This window comes from Sinohyriopsis cumingii, chromosome 8 (genome assembly GCF_028554795.1).
Source record: "Sinohyriopsis cumingii isolate HCF-2022 chromosome 8, ASM2855479v2, whole genome shotgun sequence".
NCBI lineage: Eukaryota > Metazoa > Mollusca > Bivalvia > Unionida > Unionidae > Sinohyriopsis > Sinohyriopsis cumingii.
In genome coordinates, this window is record NC_142968.1 from 87,873,416 (window position 1) to 87,900,044 (window position 26,629).

The 26,629-nt window shown below is 37.5% G+C and overlaps 1 protein-coding gene across 3 annotated transcripts in view; it reads left to right on the forward strand.

Moving 5' to 3' along the window:
• Positions 1–252: 252 nt before the first annotated feature.
• Positions 253–26,629, forward strand: part of LOC149794087 (solute carrier family 2, facilitated glucose transporter member 1-like) — a 63,911-nt gene continuing 37,534 nt past the window's right edge. Inside the window, exons 1-4 of one of the 3 annotated variants that reach the window (XR_016422957.1) lie at positions 253–573; positions 4,301–4,459; positions 16,148–16,455; positions 20,210–20,302. Coding sequence is in view for 2 of the 3 variants with exons in the window: in XM_089968046.1 (XP_089824172.1) it covers positions 16,321–16,455; positions 20,210–20,302 (228 nt within the window). In the remaining variant the exon portion in view is untranslated. The remainder of the gene's footprint in view (positions 574–4,300; positions 4,460–16,147; positions 16,456–20,209; positions 20,303–26,629) is intronic. The other 2 variants (XM_089968046.1, XM_089968047.1) reach the window with 2 other exon arrangements.

A 26,629-nucleotide genomic window follows, 5' to 3' on the forward strand; every position in this document is an offset into this window, starting at 1 on the left:
CACAGTGTTTAACATTTGATTTATCTTTTAAAACCATAGCAGATGACATTCTATCATCACAACTTATTAATCCAGTAAGATTTCAAACAGAATGATATCAGGGACTGTACTAGTTAGTGTAGAGAGTATACTCACATCACTGGAAGAAAAATGTGTCCAAATTTCTTAATGTACTTACGTATCTACGCGTGGCTTAGCCCACGCGAACAAAGCGTGTTATTCTTAATTTAGCCTTGGTCCAGTTCTTTCAATATGCTCACTACTCTGACTCGACCGTGGTTTTTCCCCATTACAAGCGTACTTGTATAGCTAGCATACATACGGTGACGACCGTATTACGATTTCGCAGTGTTTCAAGTGGGTCACGGATGTCCACAGAGTTGTCTAGAACATTTCTGGAACGTACAGCATATTGAATATAGCGGATATACATGTCAACTTAACAACATTAGGCAATAGTGGTAATGTGGACATTCATTGCTCGTTCAGTTTATGTGCCTTCTTAAGCTGCGTAGTGAATCGCATTTGTGGGATTTTTTGGCAGCGGGGATAAACGACAGCAATATATAGGAGGTAGGTGAAAGTTTTTCTTTCTCGGAGTGGATAATTAATTACCTCTATTTACTCCTTCATTAATGACATGCACCTCTAGCGCTGTTGATAGTGGCTAGACTATAAGTCGCTTAGTACCGTCGGGACAATCAGTTATTGTAGCGTCTGGATATATACATTTTCCATAGTGTAAACAGTTATAATCTTGCATGTACCACGTGTCTGGCTATAGGGGGTTTCACGGTTAGTATCTCCCCTCGAAAACACCAGAGGGCATCTCGGTGCAACTCACTTCCGGATAGTTCAATGACTTAAGATGGCAGATGTAGACCAAAAAAAAATGACAGACCGCTCACATTCTGCAAGTAGGATCGATATCTCACTATCTAAAAGAAAATTATATCAATATTTGATCAATTGTTTTTACATCTTTTTTTTCTTCTCACTAACTTGCGCTGCTCCCAGCCTTCAAATAAATATTATCTGCCCATTTCAGAACTTCATCATCTTTTCATTACTACCTTATGTTCTATTTTGTATTATTTGATTGTGCGAAAGTGTATCGCTACGTAAACAGTTCTTGCAATTTATCTCGCTTGAAGAGTAATGAAAATATGTTCAATCATAGCAGTTAACGAAGGGTGAACGACAATGAGAAAAAAATTATAATTTCTTAAGATTCTTTTATTATTGATTTAGACTGTTGCTTTTCTATTAATGTTCATTATATTTTTCATGAAATAACTTAAGTTTTTCAAAATGCACAAATGTCAACCACGCATGAACAGAGAGGCGCACATACGAGTCTCCTTGATGATTATTTTTGTTGTTGTTGTTGTAGGGTTTAACGCCATTTTTCAGCACAAGATAGGCTATACATGGCGGCCAGTATAATTGGTGGAGGAAGAACCCTGGAATACCCCGGGAAGAACCACCGACCCACGAGAAGCTACTGGCAGGCTTTCTCACGTACCCACGTTAGCCGAGCCTGAGACTCGAACTCACGCAGACAGAGGTGAGATGGCAGTGATCCGTAACGGTGAGCGCTTTAGACCACTCGGCCACTCGGGGGCCCGATGATTATTTTAATTTTATTTCCTTGAACGGTTGGAAATTTTATTAGAGTATACAATTTGGAGAAATATTGAGTTAGACACACTATGCATGCAGTGGACATTTGTGGCTCTCACCTATCTGCCCGTCTGTCTGTATGCATGTCTGTCTCATTTCATCTGGTGCATGGGTAGGTATATCCTCGAATGAATGTGTGTTCGCATACGTATATTAGATAAACATACTTCTGGTTAAAAACCAGTATATAAATGATGCTAAAATAGAAAGAGTGACTGATAGATAAAGACAACAAATATGAATATTTGTGAGTATCCATTTATTATTAACTCGTAGAGCATATTCTTACAAGCAGTCTCTTTTTTAAATCATGCTGTTTACAATTTCACATCAGGTCACGTGGATCAATATTGATTTAAAAGGCGAACCAAAGTAATAGGACGGAATCTGGTGGCAAATCAGAAATGTTGTCTAAAGACCCCAGCAAATTTGAGAGTTATCATCATAATCAAAGACAAATCATACTGAAAGTTATTACATGTACCGTCCGATATTTGATGTTTCAAAAGTTAAAAAGAAAATGAAACAAAAGAAAGCGTCATTGGGCATTTTATTGAATCAGAATATCGTACGATATTTACACCCAAATATGAATAAATATTCCGTGAGCATTAAGTACACTCCTTTATCGTTATGATAGCAAATATAATTATTGATTTGTTAAGTTCCTCTGAATACATCAAAATACTTTGCTCTATTTAAAAAAATAAAATAAAAAAACTTTTCTGGTTTAAAATATTCAGCATTACAAATCAGCTGACGTATCGAATTCGTGTTATAATTTGCTTATCGAACTTCTGTTATAACTTCTTAACTCGTATTATAAACGAACCATTAGTCTTGCGAAAGTAACTGAGAGAGAATGATATATCAACATATGAAAAATGCAAATTGTTGAGATTGTTTTCATTAAAGTGATATGACCAAAAATGAGCAATAAATGCTTAAAATCGGAGAGCAAAGTGAAATGTTGCTACCAGTGTATCTGAAATTATGGATAATGAATTTATATTATCAGGTATAGGCAGTGTATTTAATTTAACTATTTGATATCATTTAATTAAGGAAAGAAAATATTGTTTAATTTTCTGATATAATATATGTATGGACACTGAATTTAATTATCTGATTTAATGTCTATAATTATTCTCCTAGTATGAACCAAAGATGTTTGACATATATAATTGATTAATTAGTTTAACCATAATGATCTGTATGTAGTACAGCTAAGATTCCTTCCTTTGTTGACTTTATGTTTCGCTAACCAAGTGTAGAACAGTGAACTATCCGGACCTGGAATTTTTTGTGGGCATGCGCATTTGAGCTAAGGGAAATAATTTTAGGCGCTACGATCAGTAACTCCGTTGCAAGCGTGAAACCCCCTATAACAATCACTCACGTGCCTCATTTATTCTCAGCAAAGTGAGATGAAGGCGGCCTTTGATAAATATGTTTCAATAATTATTCCAAGAATGAAGGAAAACACCGCTGCTTCTTTTACTCGCATATATAGCCTTTAAAATCATTACAGAGAGTAAAGGCTAAAGGACTCATGGTACTAATTCAGTTCCAATAGTAAAACTATGCAAACACCATGATATTAAAAATTCAATAACTTGAAATTTTTGAGTGCTCATGATCAAACCTATGTTTATCAGTATAGATGAAACCTGGATGTTAGCTTCTGTTTAGAGGAAAGGATATAGGCCACGGCATTTTCTGGACCTGCATGTGTTTGAAACATGTGCTTTCAATTCTGCATCAAAGAATCAGGTGCTAATTTTAGTAACGAGTGTTCCAAACTCAAGACTGTTAAAGGACCGAAATTCCATCAATAAAACAATTTCTATTTTTTCACTTACAACTAGGATAAGCTCTCAAAAGATTCTTTTTCCTAAAACATAACTTACATTATTGACCAATCATGGTCAGCCAAACCCATATATACTCTATTTTATGTTCACCCATTTCCAGGCTGGTTCCCATTCTTCCATAACATTACTACCGTGTGTCCTAAAGAGCGCAGCAGTGAAAATCCCGCGAGGTTTTGAGTGAGTTGACCTTTAATAGCCACATGGATCATACCCTTGCACAGATGGTTAAAACTATACACAATATGGGGCACACCCTCCCATGCCAAAGAAGCTGCCGGGATAATTATATCACAAGACCAACTATTTTTCGCGTACGCTTTTCTGTATAGGCTAGCTTTTGGGCCACTTTACGAGTCCCACAAGACCCACACAGATGATTTAATGACTGCGTCCCTTCCCAACAGAAGCAACAAAAGAGCAGAAGGGCACTGGCATTGTTTTTGTGTTTGCCTATTGAGTCCACTGGTACCTGTTTTACCCCCTTATAGGTGGAGACATTTTATACATCAGAATTAAATTTAAATAAAACTAATGACTATTCTGTGCTTACTTAACCTCAAGGCCGATAAACTCTTTATTACGAATGGTGCACAGTGTTTCAAAGCGGTGGACCCCCTATCAATCTCAAGCATACTAACTTTTTCCCAGGGTTCTGCAGCTTCCCGTTCGGCCTCGACAGTGGCACGCTCTACGTCATATAGTTTAGCCTAAACCCATCCTAATTCCGGTAATCTCTTTTTCAGGTTCTTTGAGTTCTCGAAGAGCTTTGCCTTTGGCTAGATCGGAGGCTGTATGGCATTAAGTCTGTAGAAGAACAACACATTATTGAGCTTATTCTCCAACCGGCTAGACTTCATGTCCTGTAGGAAACAAATTCGCTTGAGTTCGTTTTTTCCCCATCGGTGAGTTCAGTCTGCGTGGTTTTCGTTTATACTATTTTGGTGCTAGGGTGCCAGATTGCAGTACGTATCTTGCAGCTTCGTTCTTGCGCATTTGCTGCTCGAGTTGCTTCCAGTGCTTTTGCAGAGCCAGTCCATTCCGGGGGATGGGGTGTGTGGGCGAAAATCTGTCAATGCATCATATTCGTCCCGTTGTACACGTGCTTGTTTTAGTGCGTCATTTCATCAGTGTCACTATTTCAGACAATGATATCTTTTTAGTCTAGGCAGAAGCTCTGGAGACACAGGTCAGCGGGGACAGAGGGGCTGCACAAGAGATAAGCATATTCCTTCAGGATGCCCATTTTTACGTTGCTGGTGGGATCCGAATCAGAAGTTTCGTTTTAAGTACTGTTGTGTACACTTTTGTAAATTTAATAGGTTGTGGCTTTTGCGAAGGAGGTGGGTGAACTGCCCGTATGCGGTTTGATTTCATAACATGTGACCGCTTGAAATCATGGGAGTTATTTTCTAAGATGATATGTACGTGGAAAATAAACACATCAGAATAAATACCTCTCCATTAGGCAACAAAATTAGTTATGGTAAATAAGTTCGTGTTATTTACAACAGTCAAATGTCAAACATTCTAAACAATGTTGGTTTGTTTTTAGTATCATTTAAAAATATATATTTTTGTTTAAACACGCCACTTTTCATTACAATTAACTATACAGGCTATACTGAACGCCTGAAATCCACATTTATTGGTGAAAAGCTATGTTCTACACAATACTGGATTAAGGTGAAAAGAGGCCCTAATGCAATTTCAAAAAGCGCTCTCCTAATATCTAATATATGCTCGTTAATATTTAACTAAATCCCCCCCCCCTCCGTGGGTCTGGGACCCCGGCGCGCTTGCTTCATTGCTTAGCAGTTAAGGTGGCCTTGATTCTATAGAAAACAAATGTTGCTGCGCTAATCACATCATTACTTCAGTTGCTATTGCTTCTTCCACATTCAAAAATATCAAAGTAATTGCATGTTGTTCAAACTAAAAATTCTATTTTCATTTTAATTTACAATATAATCTTACCTCTTAACAAGAAGCAGAGAGAAAAAACCTACGAGCGAGACAGCAAGCACAAGTTGAATACGCAGAAGGTACAGAACAGTTATTTAAACCTGTTATTAAAGTTACTGAAAGAGTTGCAACAGCTACTGAAAGTCTTCTTCCATCAGTCAAATAAACCACTGAGCAAATTGCAAAGATAGCTGCAGCTCAACCTCAGCTTGAAGATGAAGGTGAAAAAACACTTGAAAGTGTTGTTGGTAAAAATAAACAACAAAAAAAAAAAAAAAAAAAGAAAAAAAAAACAAAAATGGAAAAAAGAGGATTTGAATTTAGGGAAAATTTCACTGAAGATAGTATACAAGAAATTTACAAATATAAATTAAAAACTAACCAGGATATTGCCGAACATTTTCCTTGCAGAGATCAATTTTTAAAACCCGATTACGTTAAAAACTTAGATAGTAGTACATGGAACGACTGGGTGTTTAAAATAAATCAAAATGTTGGTTATATAGATAAAGAAAGATTTGATTACAGATTTTATTCAGCAGGAGTAAAACATCATAATGAAACACTAAAAGAATAAAGAGAGCATGTAAAAGAACAACGATAAAAAGAAAAAGAACAAAAACGAGAACAAAGACAAGAGGAAAAGGAACAAAAACAAAAGGAAAAGAAAGAAAAACGAGAACAAATACAACGACAACGAAAAACTACATATCAACTTCCTCCTCCATTGCAACAAAGGAAACAGATGAAGACTTTTATAAACTATATGGAGAACCTACAGAAGTAGAATTTTACGATGCGCCTGGTGCCACTGGTGGTGGTTTGGGAAGTGGTCTTGTTTGTCCTAAAAAATATTCTTTCCGTCATATCACGGTTAGAAGTTCTCATAGGAGGAGCGCGTGCTGGTAATAATTCTCCGGAAATAATTAATGAAGCAGCTGATATTTTTCAGCAATTATTCACAGATGGTATCAGGGATATGGGCGGTTACTGAGAAGGTATTGATGAACTCGTTGATGATTACAGTGATTAGATAAATAACGATTTTTGTATTTATTTGCAACACGTCGTACATCGGAGGAGTTAATACCGAACTACTTGGCAGCTGCGGTTATTGACTTAAATATTAGTTCTTCGCTGGTTTCTATATTGAAAGATTTAACTGCCTTAGGCTTTCTGTTTCCCCAGCATTCCCGCGTATAATATTCCGACTGGCTTTTCCCCCTGACAGTTTCTTACTACACAATCACGAGATGGTTCATAATTTTTAATGGTGGGATGTAGAACAAATTCATTTTGCTCCATTTATATACAACCAGATTTGTCTAAATTAAAACTTATCTTCAAATCTAGCTATTATAGTCTTCAGGGATTCTTATAACCTTATCAATGACAGTTTTTGTTTGTGTCATAATATCGTTTTAATTCTCTATATCTTTTACCACCACACCACGCGCACAGTTTTGTTTTTTCTCTAACTCCAACACCACACCGTAAACACGGCTGTGGAGCAAGACTAACCCGTCGCACACTTTGCAAATGTTGACCGCAGAATTCATTTACTCAGGATTTGTTACAAGGAGTTGAAGACCCTATCACCAACCACTTGCATTGATTTCTTAGTTGAGCCCTCGTATATATAATATATTTTATTTAAATACTTGCCTGAAATATAATATGGAAGTGTTTGAGAGGTTATCTACAATCGAGCCTTGGATTTGATATTGACAAAAGAACCCCTGACTTGCGGACACGAACTCTGACTGATCAGATTATTAATCTGATTAATATTATCAGGGATGCACAAAAAAGAATTTCGTGATGATAGAGCATCTCACGTATGGTCAAAATTCAAAATTATACGCAACACCAGAGGTGTCAACAAAGTCATTGATGCTACAATAAACGATACGCGAGCGGAAAAGATAATCGATTATCTCAACGATCAGAAATATTTTTTCAGAACAAAGTTTATTGTACTAGCAGAAACAGATTCTGTTAAGTGGATTATCCTTGACAAACTTACGTAACCCTGTCCTTGCTAATGGAAAAACCGCTGTGTTAAGTAAAAATTCCAAGCCAGGATTACTGACTGGTATTGACAGTCCATATTACGAACGAGCTTATCCTATAACAGCGATTGTTTATGGAATTTATCAGCTAAATGATAAAGCCAACGTCGATGATCTTGTACCAACGAGATTTTCGAAGTCAATGCTGAATTGTGTAGCCGAGCGAGTAATCGAACATTTTACAAATGCGATGCGTGTAAATGGGTTAACTGATTTAAAACGTAAAACAATAAATGAGTGGGCTGAATCGGTTAAGGATACCGGAGTTACAATTAATGATGTTGCCGAATTATCAAGTAAATTAAAATTTCCAATAAAAGTAAAAACATTAACCGGAGAGATTTTACATGAATCAAAAAATAAGTCGAAGGGAACTCCAATTGAAATTATTGATCATAACGTACACGCGTGGACCAGGGCAGTTACAATATTTCCATGAGATCGAACTGTGAGATTTTACCCTCCAGAGAACTCTGAGAGAATTCTGTTTGATTTTGTTCACGAAATAAGTAAACACGATCCTGTGTCAGTATGGTTATTTTCAAGTTCAGATGATAAAAAATATGATCCATTTGTACGACCTAACGGCTAAATATATCGTAAAAAATATCTTCACGAAACGATGAAAAATCTTACGCAAAAATTTTCAAAAAATACTGAGCAATTACTAAATAACTGTTTTACAGTTCTGTCAGTTGCAGCCCACATCGCAAGAGAGAACAATTCGTGGAAGCCAAAATGATTTGAATTTCTCGAAGACGTACAATTAAGTTGCTGTGAATACGGGCACGGTGGATTGTGGAATACCTAATATGACCGCAATGACGTTATCTCGGTTGATATGGTCGCGTGTTATCCGGGGAGTTTTCTTGGATTGGGGGAGTGTTCTGGATATTTTGCGTGGTTTGGACACCCCGCCCACGAGATGACGCGAGTATCAATAAATGGACCACTACCTGCTTTTGATCTGACTGGGGTTGCTCGTGTTGTACTATTCGAAATAGCTAAGGATCTTCATCCGCTCTGTTATACTGATATCGCTGATCGTAAGTGAGGCAATTATATCATATCGGAAGCAGACCGAAGCTTGGTTACCTACACCTGATGATGATAACGCTGCAAAGGATCCTGGAAGAAGAATGATTGGCAAGTTTACTCAAGGTGGAGCATATGATCACCGACGGCATTATGCACGATTAATTGTAGATGATGCTGAATACGATTTTATAATCTCAACAGCGAGAAATATATTTATTAGTCGAGAAAACTCTTACTTGTTTTACGGAACACGGTTGGGTACTATTGATGGTTATATGAATGTCGAATCGCCTCAGTATACTCATTTAAGATCTTGAATGCTCGCTTATGTGTCTATAAATTTATTATCGACGATAAATATATTCCCTGACACTGTAGTCAGAGTTTCAACGGATTCGTTTTATATCGATAAAAGATATTCAGAATTACTGACTCGTTTTACAAACACTGATGCATCATGGGGTTCGTGGAGAATAAAACATGAAATGTTATATAAATATACTGAATCCGCAGATGTTACGATTAAAGAGATTTATCTCAGCAATCAATCGCCTCGACAACGGTCGAGGGAGGCATCCGTTTATGATCCAGTGTCCAGACACAAGACGGTCTATATAAACGGCCCAGGAGGTTCTGGTAAGACGACTTGGGTGATCAAATTATTTCGACAGAATTCAGATGACATGATTGTGCTAACACCAACACACAGACTTGCGAGAGAAATGAAACAACTAGGAGTACAATCATGTACTTATCCCAGCTTTTTTTTTCTATACAGGGGCGACACATGGACTCCTGACCGATCGGGAGCGAAATATGTTCCAAAAATTATTATTTGGCATGAGATATGCACAATATCTAAAGATATATTAAAAATGTTCCTCGATTGGCTGTTATTAAAAATACAGCTGTGATAATGTGCGGTGATCACTGTCCACCACCACCGTTTGTTGGGCCATCTCCACATGATTGGCTAAACAATTTCGTCTTGAGTCAGAAGAATATCTCAGCTGCAGAAAACTTCATGGACGCTACAGAAACCATCAATGATGTTATTGACAGCAAATAGTAAGAAAAAATAGCCAGTTATAAACAAAGTGATAAAAAATTAATCGGGATTTTGATATCGATGCCGAATTTATCATGACACAAGCAGCAGGAAAATAATCACTGTGCGAGCTGTAATTGTGTAATGTTGTGGCAGTACTCGAGTAATAATCCAAGACAATTTACCGTAGATAGAAAAGATAGTAGTCGCGGTCATACACGTGAAAATACGATGTTGACCTGCCTCGAGTGTAATCGACGTAACGGCGCTAGTTAAGTGATCGCGGTGGTAATTGCGTGTCTTCGGGAATTACTTTGAGGAGCAGTTGTATCTAATCTGTAGATTGCAGGTCTAGCCGTGGATCTTACCACGCTGGTAAGTTTGTGTGGTGTAATATTCTAGAGAGGATCAGTTGCTCTTTTTTTACCACCTTCAAGTTCACCGGGCTCATATAAATATCTTACAGTCACATTACCCAGTACTGGCTGCGTTGAAAAATCACGCTTTTGTACTGGCATATGCGCACTTGTAATTGCGTTAATATGTTTCATGTTGGTTGTTCGAGTAATTTCATTATTTAGTAGGGGCCCCGAGTGGCCGAGTGGTCTAAAGCGCTCTCCGTTACGGGTCACTGCCATCTCACCTCTGGCTGCGGGGGTTCGAGTCTCGGATTCGGCTAATGTGGGTATGTGAGAAAGCTTGCCAGTAGCTTCTCGAGGGTCGATGGTTCTTTCCGGGGATTTCCCCGGTTCTTCCTCCACCATTAATACTGGCCGCCATGTATAGCCTATCGTGTGCTGGAAAATGGCGTTAAACCCTACAACAACAACATAAAATCATTATTTAGTGCAGCATTCACATTTGGTAATCTTGCAACCCATTCGTGAGATCTTTTGTCCTGAATGATTTCCTTCGCGTATTGACATCCAAACAATCGCTCAGCAAGTGTTCGATTAAATCGCTCAACAATTGCCTGATCGCGGTGAATTGCAGAATGTCCTCGACGTATTTGGACATTATGTCGCTTCATCAGCGATGATACTGCGCCCTGAAATTCGTTGCTAGGATCAACCTGTAACAGCTGTGGCCATCGTAGACTACCTCGTTGATAAATTGGTTTAAACGCAGAAGCTACTTCAGCAGCTGTCTTTGTTGATAACGGCTCTGCTTCTTTGTATTTACTTGCAACATCAACGACAGTTAACGCGTATTTGTATGTTTTACGACGTCTAGTATCATGTGGTAAAAATAGAACATCTGCTTGATGAACTTCATTAGGGACGCTGACATCAAAATGCGCGTACTGTATTGTTTTAGGCGGTGGTACGTAAATTTGCCATATTGCCTGTCGTGCTAACCATTGTTCAGCAGTAGAACGTCCGAACCCTGCTGCTTCAGCGAGTTTACTAATCAGTGATCTACTCCTCCAGTATCCTCTTGGGGAATAATAAATTGACTCCATTATTTCAATAATCAGTTGAGCAATTACCAGCTCCTAATACAAGCTCACCCTTTATAGCAGATCTCAACAACCAATTAGCTAATGATTCTTTGAAATATTTTTTTTTATATGGAATTTAACGCATGAATTAATTTTATATCTGCGATATGTCTATCTTGCAAGTTTTTACTTTTATAAGCTACATCATGAGCGTGACACGCTTTATCAATGGCGTTTATTGGATATTCGCCAGGTTTTGATGATCTTGATTGTCAAGTCTGATGTCAAGTCGAGTTCCGGGTCCGCAATAATTGTATCCTGGGAGGTGTTTCTCTCCTGGGTATTTCGTCCACGTTGTTCCTGGTAATTTGGCTAACTGGGCGGCAATATCACATCCTCTTTTTTAAATATCGTTTGGGCTTGACTTGTCAAGGGAAATAAACTTAAATTTCTTTGTACCGCATCGTTCACACTTACCTGTAACTGTTGACCTATTATTTTTTGTTGGAATAGTGGTTAATTCGGTTGTAGGGGTACGCGTCCTACATTTAACACAATATAAATCCATATTATTTATTATATTTCTATAGCATGGGAGGTCACTAACATTTCGGCGCTAAGAAAACGAGAACCGGTCAAGCATCATGCTGCGTTACCAAATTCTATCCGAATGATTATCATAGGTCCGTGGGGATCTGGTAAAACACAAATGTTACTTAATTTAATAATGAAGTGGATAATCTGGGACAAGTTGTATTTGGTAGCTCCCTTGGTTTATGATCAACGATGCTATGAAGTGATAAAAAACTTTAATGAAAAAGCAATGTTATTAAATGAAAACAGTGATGATGCTGTTGAATTCATTACTGATATGGATGAAGCGCCATCTGTAGATGATATTGATACAAATTTAACAGATTTAGTTGTGTACGATGATGTGATGTTAGATAAACAGGCAAACCCTGCTCGGATATTTTCACGAGGAAGACATAAAAACACATATGTGGTTTTTGTAACCCAGCGGTATACACAAATACCAAAAGTGATCAGGAATATTATTGCTGTGTTAAACGGAGTTGATACACAAACGCTAAGAAATATTCATCAGACTTGGTGTAGCGGAGATATGGATTATAATCTTTTTAATAACTTATTTAGTCAGGCTCAGTTATCCCCGCATAGTTTTAATACGATAAACTTGTATAATCCACGGTCACGATATCGAGTCGTTCTTGAATTTTCTTTTTTAATTAATAGCAGCAACGAGGGCGAAGTCTTATATTCGGCACTCAGTTTGCAATCCCTTTTTTTACGATTATTTTGTGACTTCCAGGAAGGCTTATTTTTGCGAATAACGAGTAATGACAACACTATTACAAATACTACAACGCGGCAACTAAAACAACAACCCAAATAACTACTACTAATAACAGCAATATAGGTCTGTCGTCATGATGATTATGATCATCATTAAATTAGAATCTTTTTTTATTTTATTTTCAGTGGTATGTGCTATTTTTCCTCTACTTACAATTCGTCTTACTTTTCGCATGACTTTTAACTGGGGGTCGTTAATATCAGTATGTATAAATTCCTGATTGTACTACTGTAGCTATCGGGTGATGCACGATGCTCGAGGAATCGGACGTAGAGGAAACAAACTAAACAATTAGCCAAATATTTTATTGCAACCTTTCACTGAATCTGTCCCTCTGATAACCAATGCTGGACTCCAATGACGACAGGGCTGCACCGGGGGTTCAGTATAAATGTTGTTAGAGATACATAGAAACGTCGTCAAAATATGGTCAATACATAACTACTAGGAAGCTGGACAATTTGGATTATACTATTGTGATACATCAAGACTGATAGCACATCAGTACTATTCCAGGCTATTGGCACATATATATTTTAAGCATTAGGATTCATTCGGAAAACCACTTGAATTCATTCGGAATATTCTATGCTTTTCGACTTGTGATATAACTTTAGGACTATTTGGAATTTAATTTATGTCCCTCTAAGTTTTCACTTTTGTATTATAGGGAAATAAATCGTTTGTTACAAACTGTTCACTTTTTTCTGTAACTTAGTTGAAGACGATAAAGTCGTAACACTTATGTATGACTTAAACTAAAACATTCTAAGAAAATTTGTAGAGCACATAAAACTAATTCAGTTGCCATAGAGTGTAACGGTAATATCTTCCTAAATATTGCAAAGTAAACAGTGTCAACAGATAAATTTTGTGACCGATTTCGTTTTATTATTTCTTCAGATATCTTGCCAAGTTACTATCCGTTGGTGGTAAGAATGGCAGTGAAGCTTACATCGTATTAATAATCTCCCCGGAGGACAGTTTTAAAATGATGAAAATGATGTGCGGCTAGCTTAGTTTTCTGACAAAATTCCCTAGTAGGTGACCACTTCAAAAATTTTGTATGTATGCATGTATGTATGTATGTATGTATATGTGTGTGTATATATATATATATATATATATATATATATATATATATATATATATATATATATATATATATATATATATAGAGAGAGAGAGAGAGAGAGAGAGAGAGAGAAAGAATGGGAATTGGGCTGGGGACCGTGTGTATGCATGAAACATTTAACTAAAGAAAGTCAAAATCGAATGGGACTCCAATGCATGAGTGCTTCTAATTTTGTCCCAATAGCCGATGAAATGAAGGGGGTGGGAAGGATGTATTCTTTCTCAATCTTTAGAGGGACTGTTGGATATGGGCAGTTCAATAGGTGTTCACACATAGTGTTCGGGTTCCATTAACTTTGTTAAACCAATCTTAATCCTATATCGTAGATGACAAAGATTTAGCATGATAATTCTTCACTTAAACTGACGAGGAATCTCACATGTAATATGAAATCTCGCAAAGAATAATGCAGGGGAATGTTTTGTACATGTAATTAAATGCCTGTCGATCACAAATCCATGTATTTGCAAATAACGTACAGTGACATATAATTTGAAGGATTTAATTTAATTTTCAATGTTAGAGAAATTTAAACTGCCTTTGTTGGATCAGGGAATATCCAGACCAATACTAATACTAATACTAATTTCTTACATGCTGTTCAGAACAAGAAATGTTGTGTAGACTGGTTTCAGCGTTATGCTTGTGTGCGCTGTGGGGAGCAAATGGTGGTGGTGGCCGCTGCCTCCTTTGTATCTAGCTGCACATATATTGCTGACATAATCTGCACGTCTCATTCACAATAATACGGAATGTGCACTTTTTTTGACTATCATCGAGGAGTGATGTTAGGTCACTATACTCATTAATCCTTTTATCGACATTCGTAAGATAACCTTCCCGGTTGAAGATCTTGTCGATATCTATGGGTGCTGGGTGACGGAAAATGTTATCGCACAGGTTTGAGATTCCTGCTCACGTCACTATGTTTATCAAGTATTATGTAAAACAAAATGCCCCATGACAGTTCACCAAGTGAACGTGTAAAGGCAGGTTTTATTTTGACAATAATGCGAACTCCACTATCCTTCACTTAAAAGATTGATACTTAACTGACTGTTTTGCTAACCAAATTTTCGTTACTTGTACATGCAACCTGAAAGGCGCTTATTTTCCTCTATGATTAAACAAGTAATTTGAAGATCAGGTCTGCAATTTGGCTCACTATGTCAACCGGAAGTTGTACTCGATAAAAATTCAATACAGCAGTGGAATTTATATTTCATTAAATAAAATAGTCTTGTCTCCATTACCTTTTGTACTGTTACCAATGTATTTTGTATAAAATGAGTATATACTAATCGAGTAAGTATGTTCGTTCTTTTGTAACGTTGAGGTAAAGTTTTCTGAATATATTCAGTCTGTATGCGCATGTCTATACAGATTTCATGTTAAAATTAGAGGTTTTTACCAGACAAGAGACCATCCTATTGAAGCAAGTATATCATGGGTCATGGATGTTTCAACGGGAGTTTTAAATAACTTCAACCAATAATCATTCCGTTCAGTCTTCATAGATTATATACACATTGTGAGAGAAGAATATTAAGCTCATTAGCAAAGGGATAGTTGAGGTTAATATCATTCAAAGAATACACAACAGTCTGAAATCATATGATACACATCCTGTCGCACTTTTAAAGTCTGTAATATTCAACCAAAATACTCGTGGAAGTAACGTACATGGAAAGTTATATTTGATGTGTTTAAGATTTCAAATAGCCCTTTGGAAAAACAAAACTGAAAATGACATTTTAATTTATTTTATACAAGAATGTCTGCCTATCAGAAATGGCTACCATCAGCAACTTAAATGTCCTAAATATGGTACGATTTTGAGCAGAAACTGAATAGAGAAATTCTCAAAACTGAAAAAAAATAATGGAAATGTTCTTTTCATGCATGCATGCATTCGTGCGTATATGTGTGTGCCAAAAGACTCCTAAATAATTTTGTAAACGCTTCATTTGATCAAATGCAGTTAATGCTATATTTCTGTTACTCAACACACAGACTTAACAAGCATTCGATTGTGATGTGCGCCATCGTTGTGTCTCATCACCTTTTACATACACGTAGCAAAATGTTGAAACGAAAAACAGGAATGACTACTTTGAAGACAGTGATATGATTGTCCTTGAATATGTTGATAAAAAAGGGGTGGCAATGTTACGAACTCTCGTTAAGAACGCATAAAAACTTTATTGAATGACACAGCACAGCATAGGTATAAAGCTCCATATGGAAGACATGATAACAGACAGAAACTAGATCAACAAAGATCTTCATGCAAAGGTAAAACTAGGATGTATGCATAGGATCGTGTACATGGGCTGATTTGCAGCTGCATGTATTCAAATGCATATATATATATATATATATATATATATATATATATATATATATATATATATATATATATATATGGTTTAGACAAAGTGTATATTAATTTAATTTATGCTCTCATCTCAACTGATAATTAGTACACACAATCCTTATTCTTTTCCAATTTTCAGTTTCACTTGATTGTCATTAAAACGAATCTGCCCGATTTCCTGGACACAAAGATACTCTTGTAGGAAGACGAAGCACTCAAAGTTGTTTAATGTCGAAAACGAAAAAAATAATTTTGATACTGATGTCATGGTAAGGCCTTTTACGCATTAATTTGCTCGTCCATTTTTCGAATATGATGGAGGACGAATTTCACAGTATCACAGGCCAGACTGACGGGAAAGAGGGTATTAAAGAGGAAGGAAACGCCGGAATATCGTATGACTTTGACGGCAAAGAAACATTGCAGCCCATCAAACCTGTGAATAAGGTAAGTCGTTATAGAGCTACGGGTAACGCCAAGTAACGACAACAACATGAACGAGATAGGGCTGATTAATTTTAAGCATGTGCTATATACTTAGTTATTACCTGTACAATGACATTTTTTGAAACATATCTTATGTTTTTAGTCATTTACAATCGACAGATAAATGCACTTACGAAAAAGCATTGTTTTGCTCCTTTAATACACGTAGCAAAGTAAAGTGCTTTGGCAATCAGACTAAGCATCGGACTATTGCTTCGCCATTACGTTACAGATTTGTGCTTATCTCTACGCGAACATTTTGAACGAAGTCACATTCATATTTTAATCAGAAACTTACATATAATGGTATGTCAATGCAAACAAGAGTATAACAGTGTACAAGGAACTACAGTGTGAACAAACTATTTGAAGCTAATACCATCATTTGAAGCGTGACATTATTTTACGTATCCATTTATTACAAAATTATGTGTTGATGATGAGGATTTCATACTTAACAATATTTAGTCTACTGACTATATTCAGGGTAAAAGTTTAGATCCTTTCCTCTTTAAATAATTACACTTAAGTATGCGAAACACATCGCGCTGTTCCTGTTTTTCACAGAGAGGACAATGTGTAGCTACATACTAACAATACTGAAAAACCGACCAGCTTATATGGGTATTGTGTGTGAATACATCGACGAAAATGACAAAAGTATGTTTCTAAAACAAAACAATGTTTTTCACAATCAAGTTGATTTTTAAACATCCGGTAGTTGATACACATACATATAATTTAAATTTTATCTTTTCATGAATGCACACAACCGACCTCCATTGATAAATCTAATGTTATCTACTTATTCTTCATCCCAATACTCCATTAGTCTGCAGACATTATGAATATATGAAGAAATGATCTGCTATCTGGAATAAAAATATCGCTGTAATGATACAGTACAAGATATCACCGTCATTTGTATGAAATTCTGTTTTTAAGCTGTATAAGACTTGCTTTCTCTATATTGAAGTCACATTTACGTAAACAGATAAGCAATGGAACAGTTACTCAGGAATCATTGCTATGACCTATCTTCTTACTAATGTACATTTATGACTTGACATCGTATACCGAGAACACTAAAACGGATATGCATGAAGACAATGTAATATTCCACACACCTGGTCAAGATAACAAAAGCTCATGAACAGTTACAGCATGATCATAAAGGGGCTAAAGACAATGGAATGTTTATAAATATCAAAGGGACAACTACATTATTAAATATCACCCTAAACGTCAGACAGATCATATTTGCAAAAACCCAATTTATTGTTTGTACATTTGGAGTATTTGTTGATGATAAACTAAATTGAAATCTTTAAATCGACCATGTGTGTAACATTCTAGCTTCCAAATTATCACTAATACAAAGAAAATATGAACCAACTCATGTAAACAAACTGTTCGTATAAGCTTACATATTGCCTGTTAAGAATAGTTCATCCACGGAAACTAACATTACTCGTATAGCCAAACCTCAGAAGTATGCAGCGTGAATTATACTAGATGTCGATCCAACTACACTATTTGCTGACGTATTTTATGGCATTAAGTTGGCTATCCATTTGAAGTAAAGAAAAACTAATTTAAATTAGATTTGGTTTGCTTGATAAAGCCCTTCATCACTGAACACATTTTTTTTCTTCTGAATATCCAAGCCAGCAATACTACCTGTACGTACTTTTTAAGAATAACATATATGTTTAAACTATCCAAACCAAGAACTAATACATTGAAAAAGACATTTACGTGTACAGGATGTTCTGACTGGTATTAACTATCACTTGGAACAAATGCAAGCTCATAATCTATAATGCTTAAACGGGATGTTTCAATTACCTAAGCATATAATAACCCTCACACGGTATCTACACAATATCCGGTCAATTATTATATGTATACGTAAATCACTTACAAACATGAGACAACGATGTACATGTACGTACATTATGGACGTTTGAAGTAAAATATTTCTGGTTCATTCATACACAGATAATACTTTCCGTCTTGCTTTTTTGTTATTATTATTATTATTATTATTGCATACGGCTTGAAGTTCATGTATGCGTTTCGAATAAGATTCAGTATCTTACTAACAGTAGATTGTTTTAACAGTTTGTGCCATATACAAGTTTTACCACCTAAGTTATTTTATACATTTCTTATTTCAATACAAAAACTGATCAATACGACATGTTTAAGTATAATCAATGGTACTGTAAGCATTTATATAACCAGCTTGCTCTTGTGATGGTCATCTCACGATGATTAATTAGCCTGTGTCGGCCGGCGTGGTGTGTATTCGGGCCAACCATGCTATTATCATTGCAATCAATCAATCAATCGACTTTGCACTGTCGTTTGTGCTTAATTAGTTTAAGTGTAACATATTACATGGCACCCTAGCTCGATTTTGTGGTTGCAAAATAATTTTGCGGACCGTCGTTTGAGATTTTGAGCTTCCAGTTTCCCTCTTTCTATAGTTATGTGCATAATTTGTTTCTGTCGGGGGTAATTCTTTAACTATCCAACATTGCCTACTAACAATTCCATGATTTACATCTGTCCCTTCTTGAAAAATATTACCTTGGTTTTATGATTCAGTATATATCAATTACTATACAATATTAAATTAGAAGTGAAAGTCGATATGATTTTTACTATAGATACAGCTCTCTGCCCAATATGGATAAATACTTTCTTTGTAAAAGCCGACCTAGGCAGAGAGGAGTGGATTAAAATATTTTAATGAAATAACTACTTCCGCATCAAAAAAGAGAGACAGTTAAAGAACATAGAATTATACTATACTAAACATTGTGTCAAAGTTGTTATCCTAACAGAACACATTCATGAGAATCATTTTAAACATCGTGAGCATGATGATTATCATTTCTATAAATTTGATGACATTCGCAAGTTTAAAGCAGTACCTCCTAGAAATGAAGTACAATTGATGATATCATTAAACAACGGGAAAAAGCTTGGGAATATGAGGTCGTGAAAATTATTATAATTTTATAAATTTGATGATATTCGCAAGTTTAAAACAGTACCTCCTAGAAATGAAGTACAATTGATGATGTCATTAAACAACTGGGGAAAGCTTGGGAATATGAGGTCGTGAAAATTATTATCATTTCTATAAATTTGATGATATTCGCAAGTTTAAAGCAGTACCTCCTAGAAATAAAGTATAATTGAGGTATGAGGTATAATTGATGATATCATTAAACAACTGGGGAGAGCGTGGGAATTCGAGGTTGTGAACATGATGATTATCATTTCTAAATATTTGATGATATTCACAAGTTTAAAGCAGTACATCAAAGAAATGAGGTACAGTTGATCATGTCATTAAATGACGGGGGAAAGCTTGGGCATTTAAAGTTGCAAGCCTCGAATATGAAGGACAGAATAATTGTACCTATTTAGTAGACATATACCCGTCCGTAATGTTTAATTTTTCTTAACCACTAAGCATTGAAAAAGAGCAGCTTTGTTCCTTGCCGTTCGACTCCGTGAATATAATGCATACACCTAGTATCCCCCCCATGACATTACTTTGACAGTAAATAGAACAAACCTGCAACAGTTTCACTAAAAATGGATAGAACGAAAAGTGAAAGAACTACATCGGTCCAGTTGAACATATTCACTCTTTTTGCACATTTCAACACTTAAAAAAATATTGTTGTTTTTCCAGGTGACGTTACGACTAGCACTGGCGGTCTTTTCTGCGGTATTGGGTTCTTTCGTATTTGGGTATAATACAGGCGTCATAAATGCTCCCGAAGGGGTAAATTAACCTTCCTTTTTACACTTTGATTTTCCCACTGACTTTCTTTTTTAATCAGTAGGTTAAACTTTCATTAGAATGATATCAGTAGTAAGGTCGGCCACCTTACGTACAATGGAAATTAGCATTACAGAGACCCCTGGGCCACTTTACGTACAATGGAAATTTAACATGGCGAAAAATCGTGGGCCACTTTACGTACAATGGGAATTAACATGGGAATAAATCGTGGGTCACTTTACGTACAAGGGGAATTTAACATGGGGGAATAGAGTTTGGGCTTGTCTAGGGACAAGGGGAATTGAACATGGGATTTTTTTTTTTTTAAAAATTTAAAAAAAGGGGTAGGCAATTGAAAAGTCATTCTCTTTTCGAGAAATATGCGTGGCCCTGAAAAGGGCCTTTTGTTTTTCTTCTTCTTCTTCTTCTGCTTCTAATTTCTTCTTTTTCTCCACCAACTTCTTATTTTCTCACCTACACTCTTTCTCTTCTTTTTTTTCTCCTCCTCTTCTTTCTTCTCTTCCTCCTCATCTTCTTTCTTCCTCTTCTCATTTTCTTCTTCTTTTTCAATTTTTTCATTCCATTTTCTTATTCTTATCCTTACCTCTTCATCCTCCTTCTCCTCCTTTATTTCCTTCATCACACCACTTATCATGTCCTTTGCTTGTCTTAAGTTGTTAATCTCCATTTTTACTCTATGCGGACACTAAGAATAGTGGTCTTCATTGAGTCGTACTAGCATTTGTTCTATCATGCCCAAATTGTCAAGGACGTCTTGCAATGTTTGAAATTTATCGAGGTGGTTCGAAGCCATCTTCTCTGTAGAATGGTTTGAACGACGAATACTGTGGGTTCTTATACTTAAAGCGCGTACGTGAAGGAAAACATCCCCCTAAAACATAAAATTGATCTTACCTAGATCATGACCAAACAACGCGCGGACGTGAAGGAAAACATTCCCACTTTTCTCATTTCATATAATAAAACCCTAACTATACTCTCCACATACGCTAAGAAACAATAAAGAAACTACTATTCACACAAACTTACTTGAGCAGTTACAAACACAAACACTCGCACTATTAATAAAGAGTAGTGTTTATATACACACTACTCTACCTACACACATTGGCAAATTGATAGTTATTTCTTTTCTTGAGTATTTTGTAGCCCTGAAAAGGGCTGTTTTTTGGAACTTCATGGACACCTGGTTAATGGTAGCACCTTCCAGGCCTGGCGCCACATACACATCTTGTTCCCCAGTTACTTTTTACTTTTTTGGGGGAGAGAGCAGAGGCAGGATATGTGGCTTCAGAATCCCAATTTTCGGTTTCTGGGATTCTGAAATTTCTTCTTCTTCTCTCCTTTTCCTCCTCCTCTTCTTTGTTTCTTCTCTCCTCCTCCTCCTCTTCTTTGTATCTTCTCTCCGCCTCTTCTTTGTATCTTCTCTCTTCCTCTTCTTTGTTTCTTCTTTCCTCCTCCTCTCTTATCCTTCCCTCTTCCACAATGGCTTCCGCGGCCAGTTCATTTAGTATGCACCTGGCATATTCCAGATGCACATGAAGTTCCAACAGTTTCGTCAGTCTCGTGTTCATTTTTGGTGTTGATCAATCAACAAGGGTAGCTGGACTGCCGAACGAGTTTCAATTTATACTGAAAGCGCGGACGTGATGGAAAACATCCCCCTAAAAAACATAAAATTGATCTTACCTAGATCATGACCAAAAAACAACGCGCGGACCTAAAAGAAACACTCACTCACTTTTTATGCTACCCATAACTATTCTAAAAAATTTTTGTTATTAACCACTTCAATAGACTATCCACATAAGCAAAGCAATCCAATCTAACCCCAAATATACACCTCAAACACCAAAAAAAAGACATCATTTTAATCTACTATCCTTACTAAAGTACGTGAGCACTTACAAACACAAACACACAAACACATACCCTCACAATTTTTTAAAAAGAGAGTTAGTGTTTATATTCACACTACTCTACCTACACACATTGGCAAATTGATGGTTATTTCTTTTCTAGAGTATTGGGTAGCCCTGAAAAGGGCTGTTTTTTTTTGTTTGCTATGGCAATCTTTTTTTAGTTTCTAAGAATGCGATGTCCTCTGAGGATAGACTTTCTGGCGATAGGTCTGCTTCTTCGGAAAGAGAAGAAGAACTCTTTGGTGTCGATACGACAATCGACAAAGCCTCTGTCAGGTTCAGGTTGCTGCTGCTGCTGTTGTTGCTGTTGCTGCTGCTGTCTCTGAAGTCTGTACTTCTCTGTCCATTCTTCTTTCTCCCTGTTCACTTCTTCTCTGAAGAGCTCTTCTATCAGGTCTTCAGTGACTTTTAACATTCTCACATTATCTATCTCTTCTGGCTTCGGTATCACACTGTGTCTGACCCTATGCAAATTCACGTAGGCTTCGTTGAGCTTAGCTAGTTTGGAGCACATCTTCGTAGGAGGATGAGTCGACAATGGATGGTTAGACTGGAAACAACCCCGGTTCTTAAAGTCAAAGCGCGGACGTGAAGGAAAACATCCCCCACACGGTTTTCGAGCCGCAACGTTCAGTGAGTGTCATGAGAGGGATAGTAAGAAATTAAAGAGCATCAATCCAACATTCTTACAGCTAAACAAAAGACAAAGGCATTTTTTTCAAAACACAACATTTTTTGTTCAATAATCACTTAACACTAAACAACAACTCTAACATTTTTTAACAATAATCCAACACTATAACATCAAACATTTTTTTCAAATCAGAAACATTTTTTTTCAATTCACAATCTACTTTAAACAGGGCTGACAACGTTGTGAATGAAATTGTGATTTCCACTGTTGGAAGTCATTAGGCCATTGATGGACACTACGTTTCCTAGCTTGAGACAAAAGATAAGCATAATGGTCACAAAACCATCGATCTACTTTCACATCGTTTCTTGAAGAAGAACGAGGATCAAAATGAGTCACTAAATGTTCTAAGGAATAGCCCAGGCTGCGATGATGCAGAAAATACACACAGTACTGTCCACACACCAAGGAATCTGTGCCTTGTAATTTCACATTATTGAATCGGGTGGTCTGAGCATTTCTTCTCATAAAGTCGATGATATCGTCTTCCAAAGGGGGCAATCCGTACGAATCGAAATATTCCACACATCCTTCTTGAAGAAAGTAGACGGCTACCCAGTGGGTTCCTGGGAGATGACTGTCGTCCGTGTTGATCACGTAAGCTAGATGGTCTTGAGGTTTGCGATGAGGGAGTTCATCTTTAGCACAGACGACAGGATTCCAAGAAGCCGTATACGAACTGTGGTTCAAAAGGTAATAAAGTTCCCAGGTATCCATTGTTTTCTGTGTTGTTTTTTTCTTCTTCTTCACAGGTAATAATACGTTGTCAATTCGATCCTGACTTTTTGCTTGAAAATGTCTGACAAATAACCGTTTCTTCGTTTCGTCTCCTCACTTTGATTCAGGAGAGCTTCGATACGATGGATCTCTTGAGTGGTTAATGGTGGACAAGAATGTTCACGCAAGTCTTTATACCACTGTTGCAACACGTCTTCGTCCGAGATGAGACTCCAAGCTTCGTCCAGATACACGTCCAATTTTTCTTCTTGACTCAACATCAGGTATTTATCGTGTTGAATTTGACTGGGATGATCGTTTTGACATCCATAGCAATCTTTCTTGATCAATTCCGTCATTTTTTCGACCAAGTGTTTGGCAAAACAAGAGACTAAATGGGCTTCTTGTTCTGGCCATCTCGACTTCATCATGATCACTTCTTCTTTTTCCACGGTCTCCTCACATTCCATGTCTAAAGTTTCTCCACTAGGTAAAGAGGGATAACAGTCTTCCATGGCTTCTAGTAATCTAGAATGACTTCTCTCAAACTATTGATTTCTATCGTATTATCAAATTCTGCATACAGGATGACGTTCACTGTGTTCCCTGCTTCCAGTGGACTCGCAAACTGAATTTCCACACGAATCTGACCCGATTTTATAGGGTGGAAATGTCCCTCGTCGCTGCCTTGGTCTGGAGTGAAATCGAAAGCCCACAAAGCGTAGCCTCCTGCATAATCGTCGTACGTAATGCCGTGACTGGTGTTGGTTCCTAACTGTCCGGTGGCTTCGTACAGGGACAAGTACGATCTCAAATAATTATTCGCGGCACCAAAGTTAGGCTCGAAAGGTCGGGTACACAAGGTCGTGCCATCGCGACTGACTTCGATCTTGGACACATTGTAATGTTGAAACTCAAAAGGATTTTCGTGGTAGACTCCACTGAAAGCTGAATTCTTGACGATACCAACAATCAAACGTTTGGGTAACTGTCCTTGGAACAGATGATCTTCGATCATGGATCGCTGTCCAGCAGGAATGGTGAAGGTTTTCCCTTCCACGCAACGTATCGGATACTTGGCAGTCGTTCTGCTCAACGTCTGACTGATGTCGTTTCCCACTTTAGGTAACACTTCCACACGACGTACGTAGAGCCTGGCTTCTTGGATGATGGTTTTGTAAGTGGCATCATGAGCAGCCATCAAATGGAAAGCGGCACTGCTGCGATTCAGTCTCAAGCGGATATCCACCCCGTTCAACAAATACTTTTCTTGCAACCACATGTCCAAATGCAAGCGATCCATCAGTTCTAAACTATGACTTTGATGAATTTTCTTTCGTCGTTCTACAAATCCCGATAAATTTTGAGCATCCCCAGCAATTGTAATGCTGTTGAACCTAGTCGCTTGGTCAGGTTTCCATACCACGCAAGCATCCAGATGAGTGTTCTTGGCTTCTTTTCCGTACGTCTAGAGATTTTCCAGGTACGCTTGATAAGGGTAAGTATCCATGCTGCTGCTGACCAGTTTGTTATTCAAGTACAAGTCCACTTCGCTGAACAAGGAATGCATGAAATTAGTGATGGGAGCTACTGCTTCATCAGCGACTATGTTATCGTTGGGTGGTTCGATCACTTTCACTTTCAAGTACAGGTAACTGCTATTCAGATCGATGTAATCTTCGGGTTGTCCTTTGATTTCGAACTCGATGGGAGCGGAATCGGTCAGTGAGGAGACGGGATGAAATTCCACCCACTGGCATTCTTGCATCGTCATCATGGTGGGGGGCATGGCAAACATATCCAGTTCCGTCTTGGAACAAGCACATGACTCTCGGTGCATCATTTTTTTTCTGTGTCTCAATAATCGAAAACGTCTAAGTCTCGAACGGTTCTTCTTTTCTTGGCCTTTCTCGCTTGAAGTCTGGTGAAAGGGTGTTTTCTTCGTCAACTCTTTCTGCCTTGTCCTTGCTGAATGCCTGACTCGGTAGCGTGCAGGGCATTTATAGGTGTGTCTCGTCGGCCTAAAATGTCTTTGCCCGTTTGCAGCAAGACATTTTTGCCAGCCCTCATGAAGGCTTCTTTAGGGTTTTGTTTGTCGATGATGACATTTTGGAGAAATCCTTTGCCTTGCGTCAGTGCCGCATCTTTCAAGGCGTGCAATCCGCGTGTCACCATCGGTTTTAACACCGGGGCCACCGAACGAAAGGCCGATTTTAACATATCTCCTAAACCGTGTCCTCGCTGTCGTGCAACCCCTCGGTACACTGGATACATGACTTATGAGTCGTGAGAGAACCGTTTTCGAAAATGGAGTTTCACCGTGACTTTTCCTTTGGTGAATGGAATATTTTGTCCCAAATCTCCTTTTATAGTAATGTTGACCGTGTCCAAATACGACTTGCTGACCGGCAAATAGTGAGGATGGACAAATTCGCGGTGGACGTGGTAAGTGTTTCCACCTTCCTCGTCAGCGTTCGCGGCAGAATCCACTTTAAAAGGAATGACACGCAGTAACGGTACGGAGGTGTGTCCCACCACGTTGTATTCCACCACATCGGAATACACGAAAATCAAATTCAGTCCTCGATTCAGTTCTTCTGGGGTACGAAAATACTTGACAAAAGACTCGTTGTCGAAAATGTTTGGTAATTCGGGTTTTTGTTCTACTTTCTTCCTCAGCTCCATGTCTCCGCCCAACATGTCAAACAATTCAGGACAAAATAAGAAAGACATGAATTTGCCCCCTCAGGAAATTTCATCAGGAAGCGACGAGCTATTTTGTGGTATTCCATGGTGACACTTTTTTTGGCAAGCTCAAAAGCTCTCAGAAACACGCCATTAAACCTGGTGACTATGGTGTTGACCAAATGTTGACCGCTAAAATAATAGCCTGGGGGAATCAACAAGTGATAGGTCCACGTTCGAGTTTTGTCATTATAGGTTTTCTTGTCATATTTGCCAATCTTATCCAAC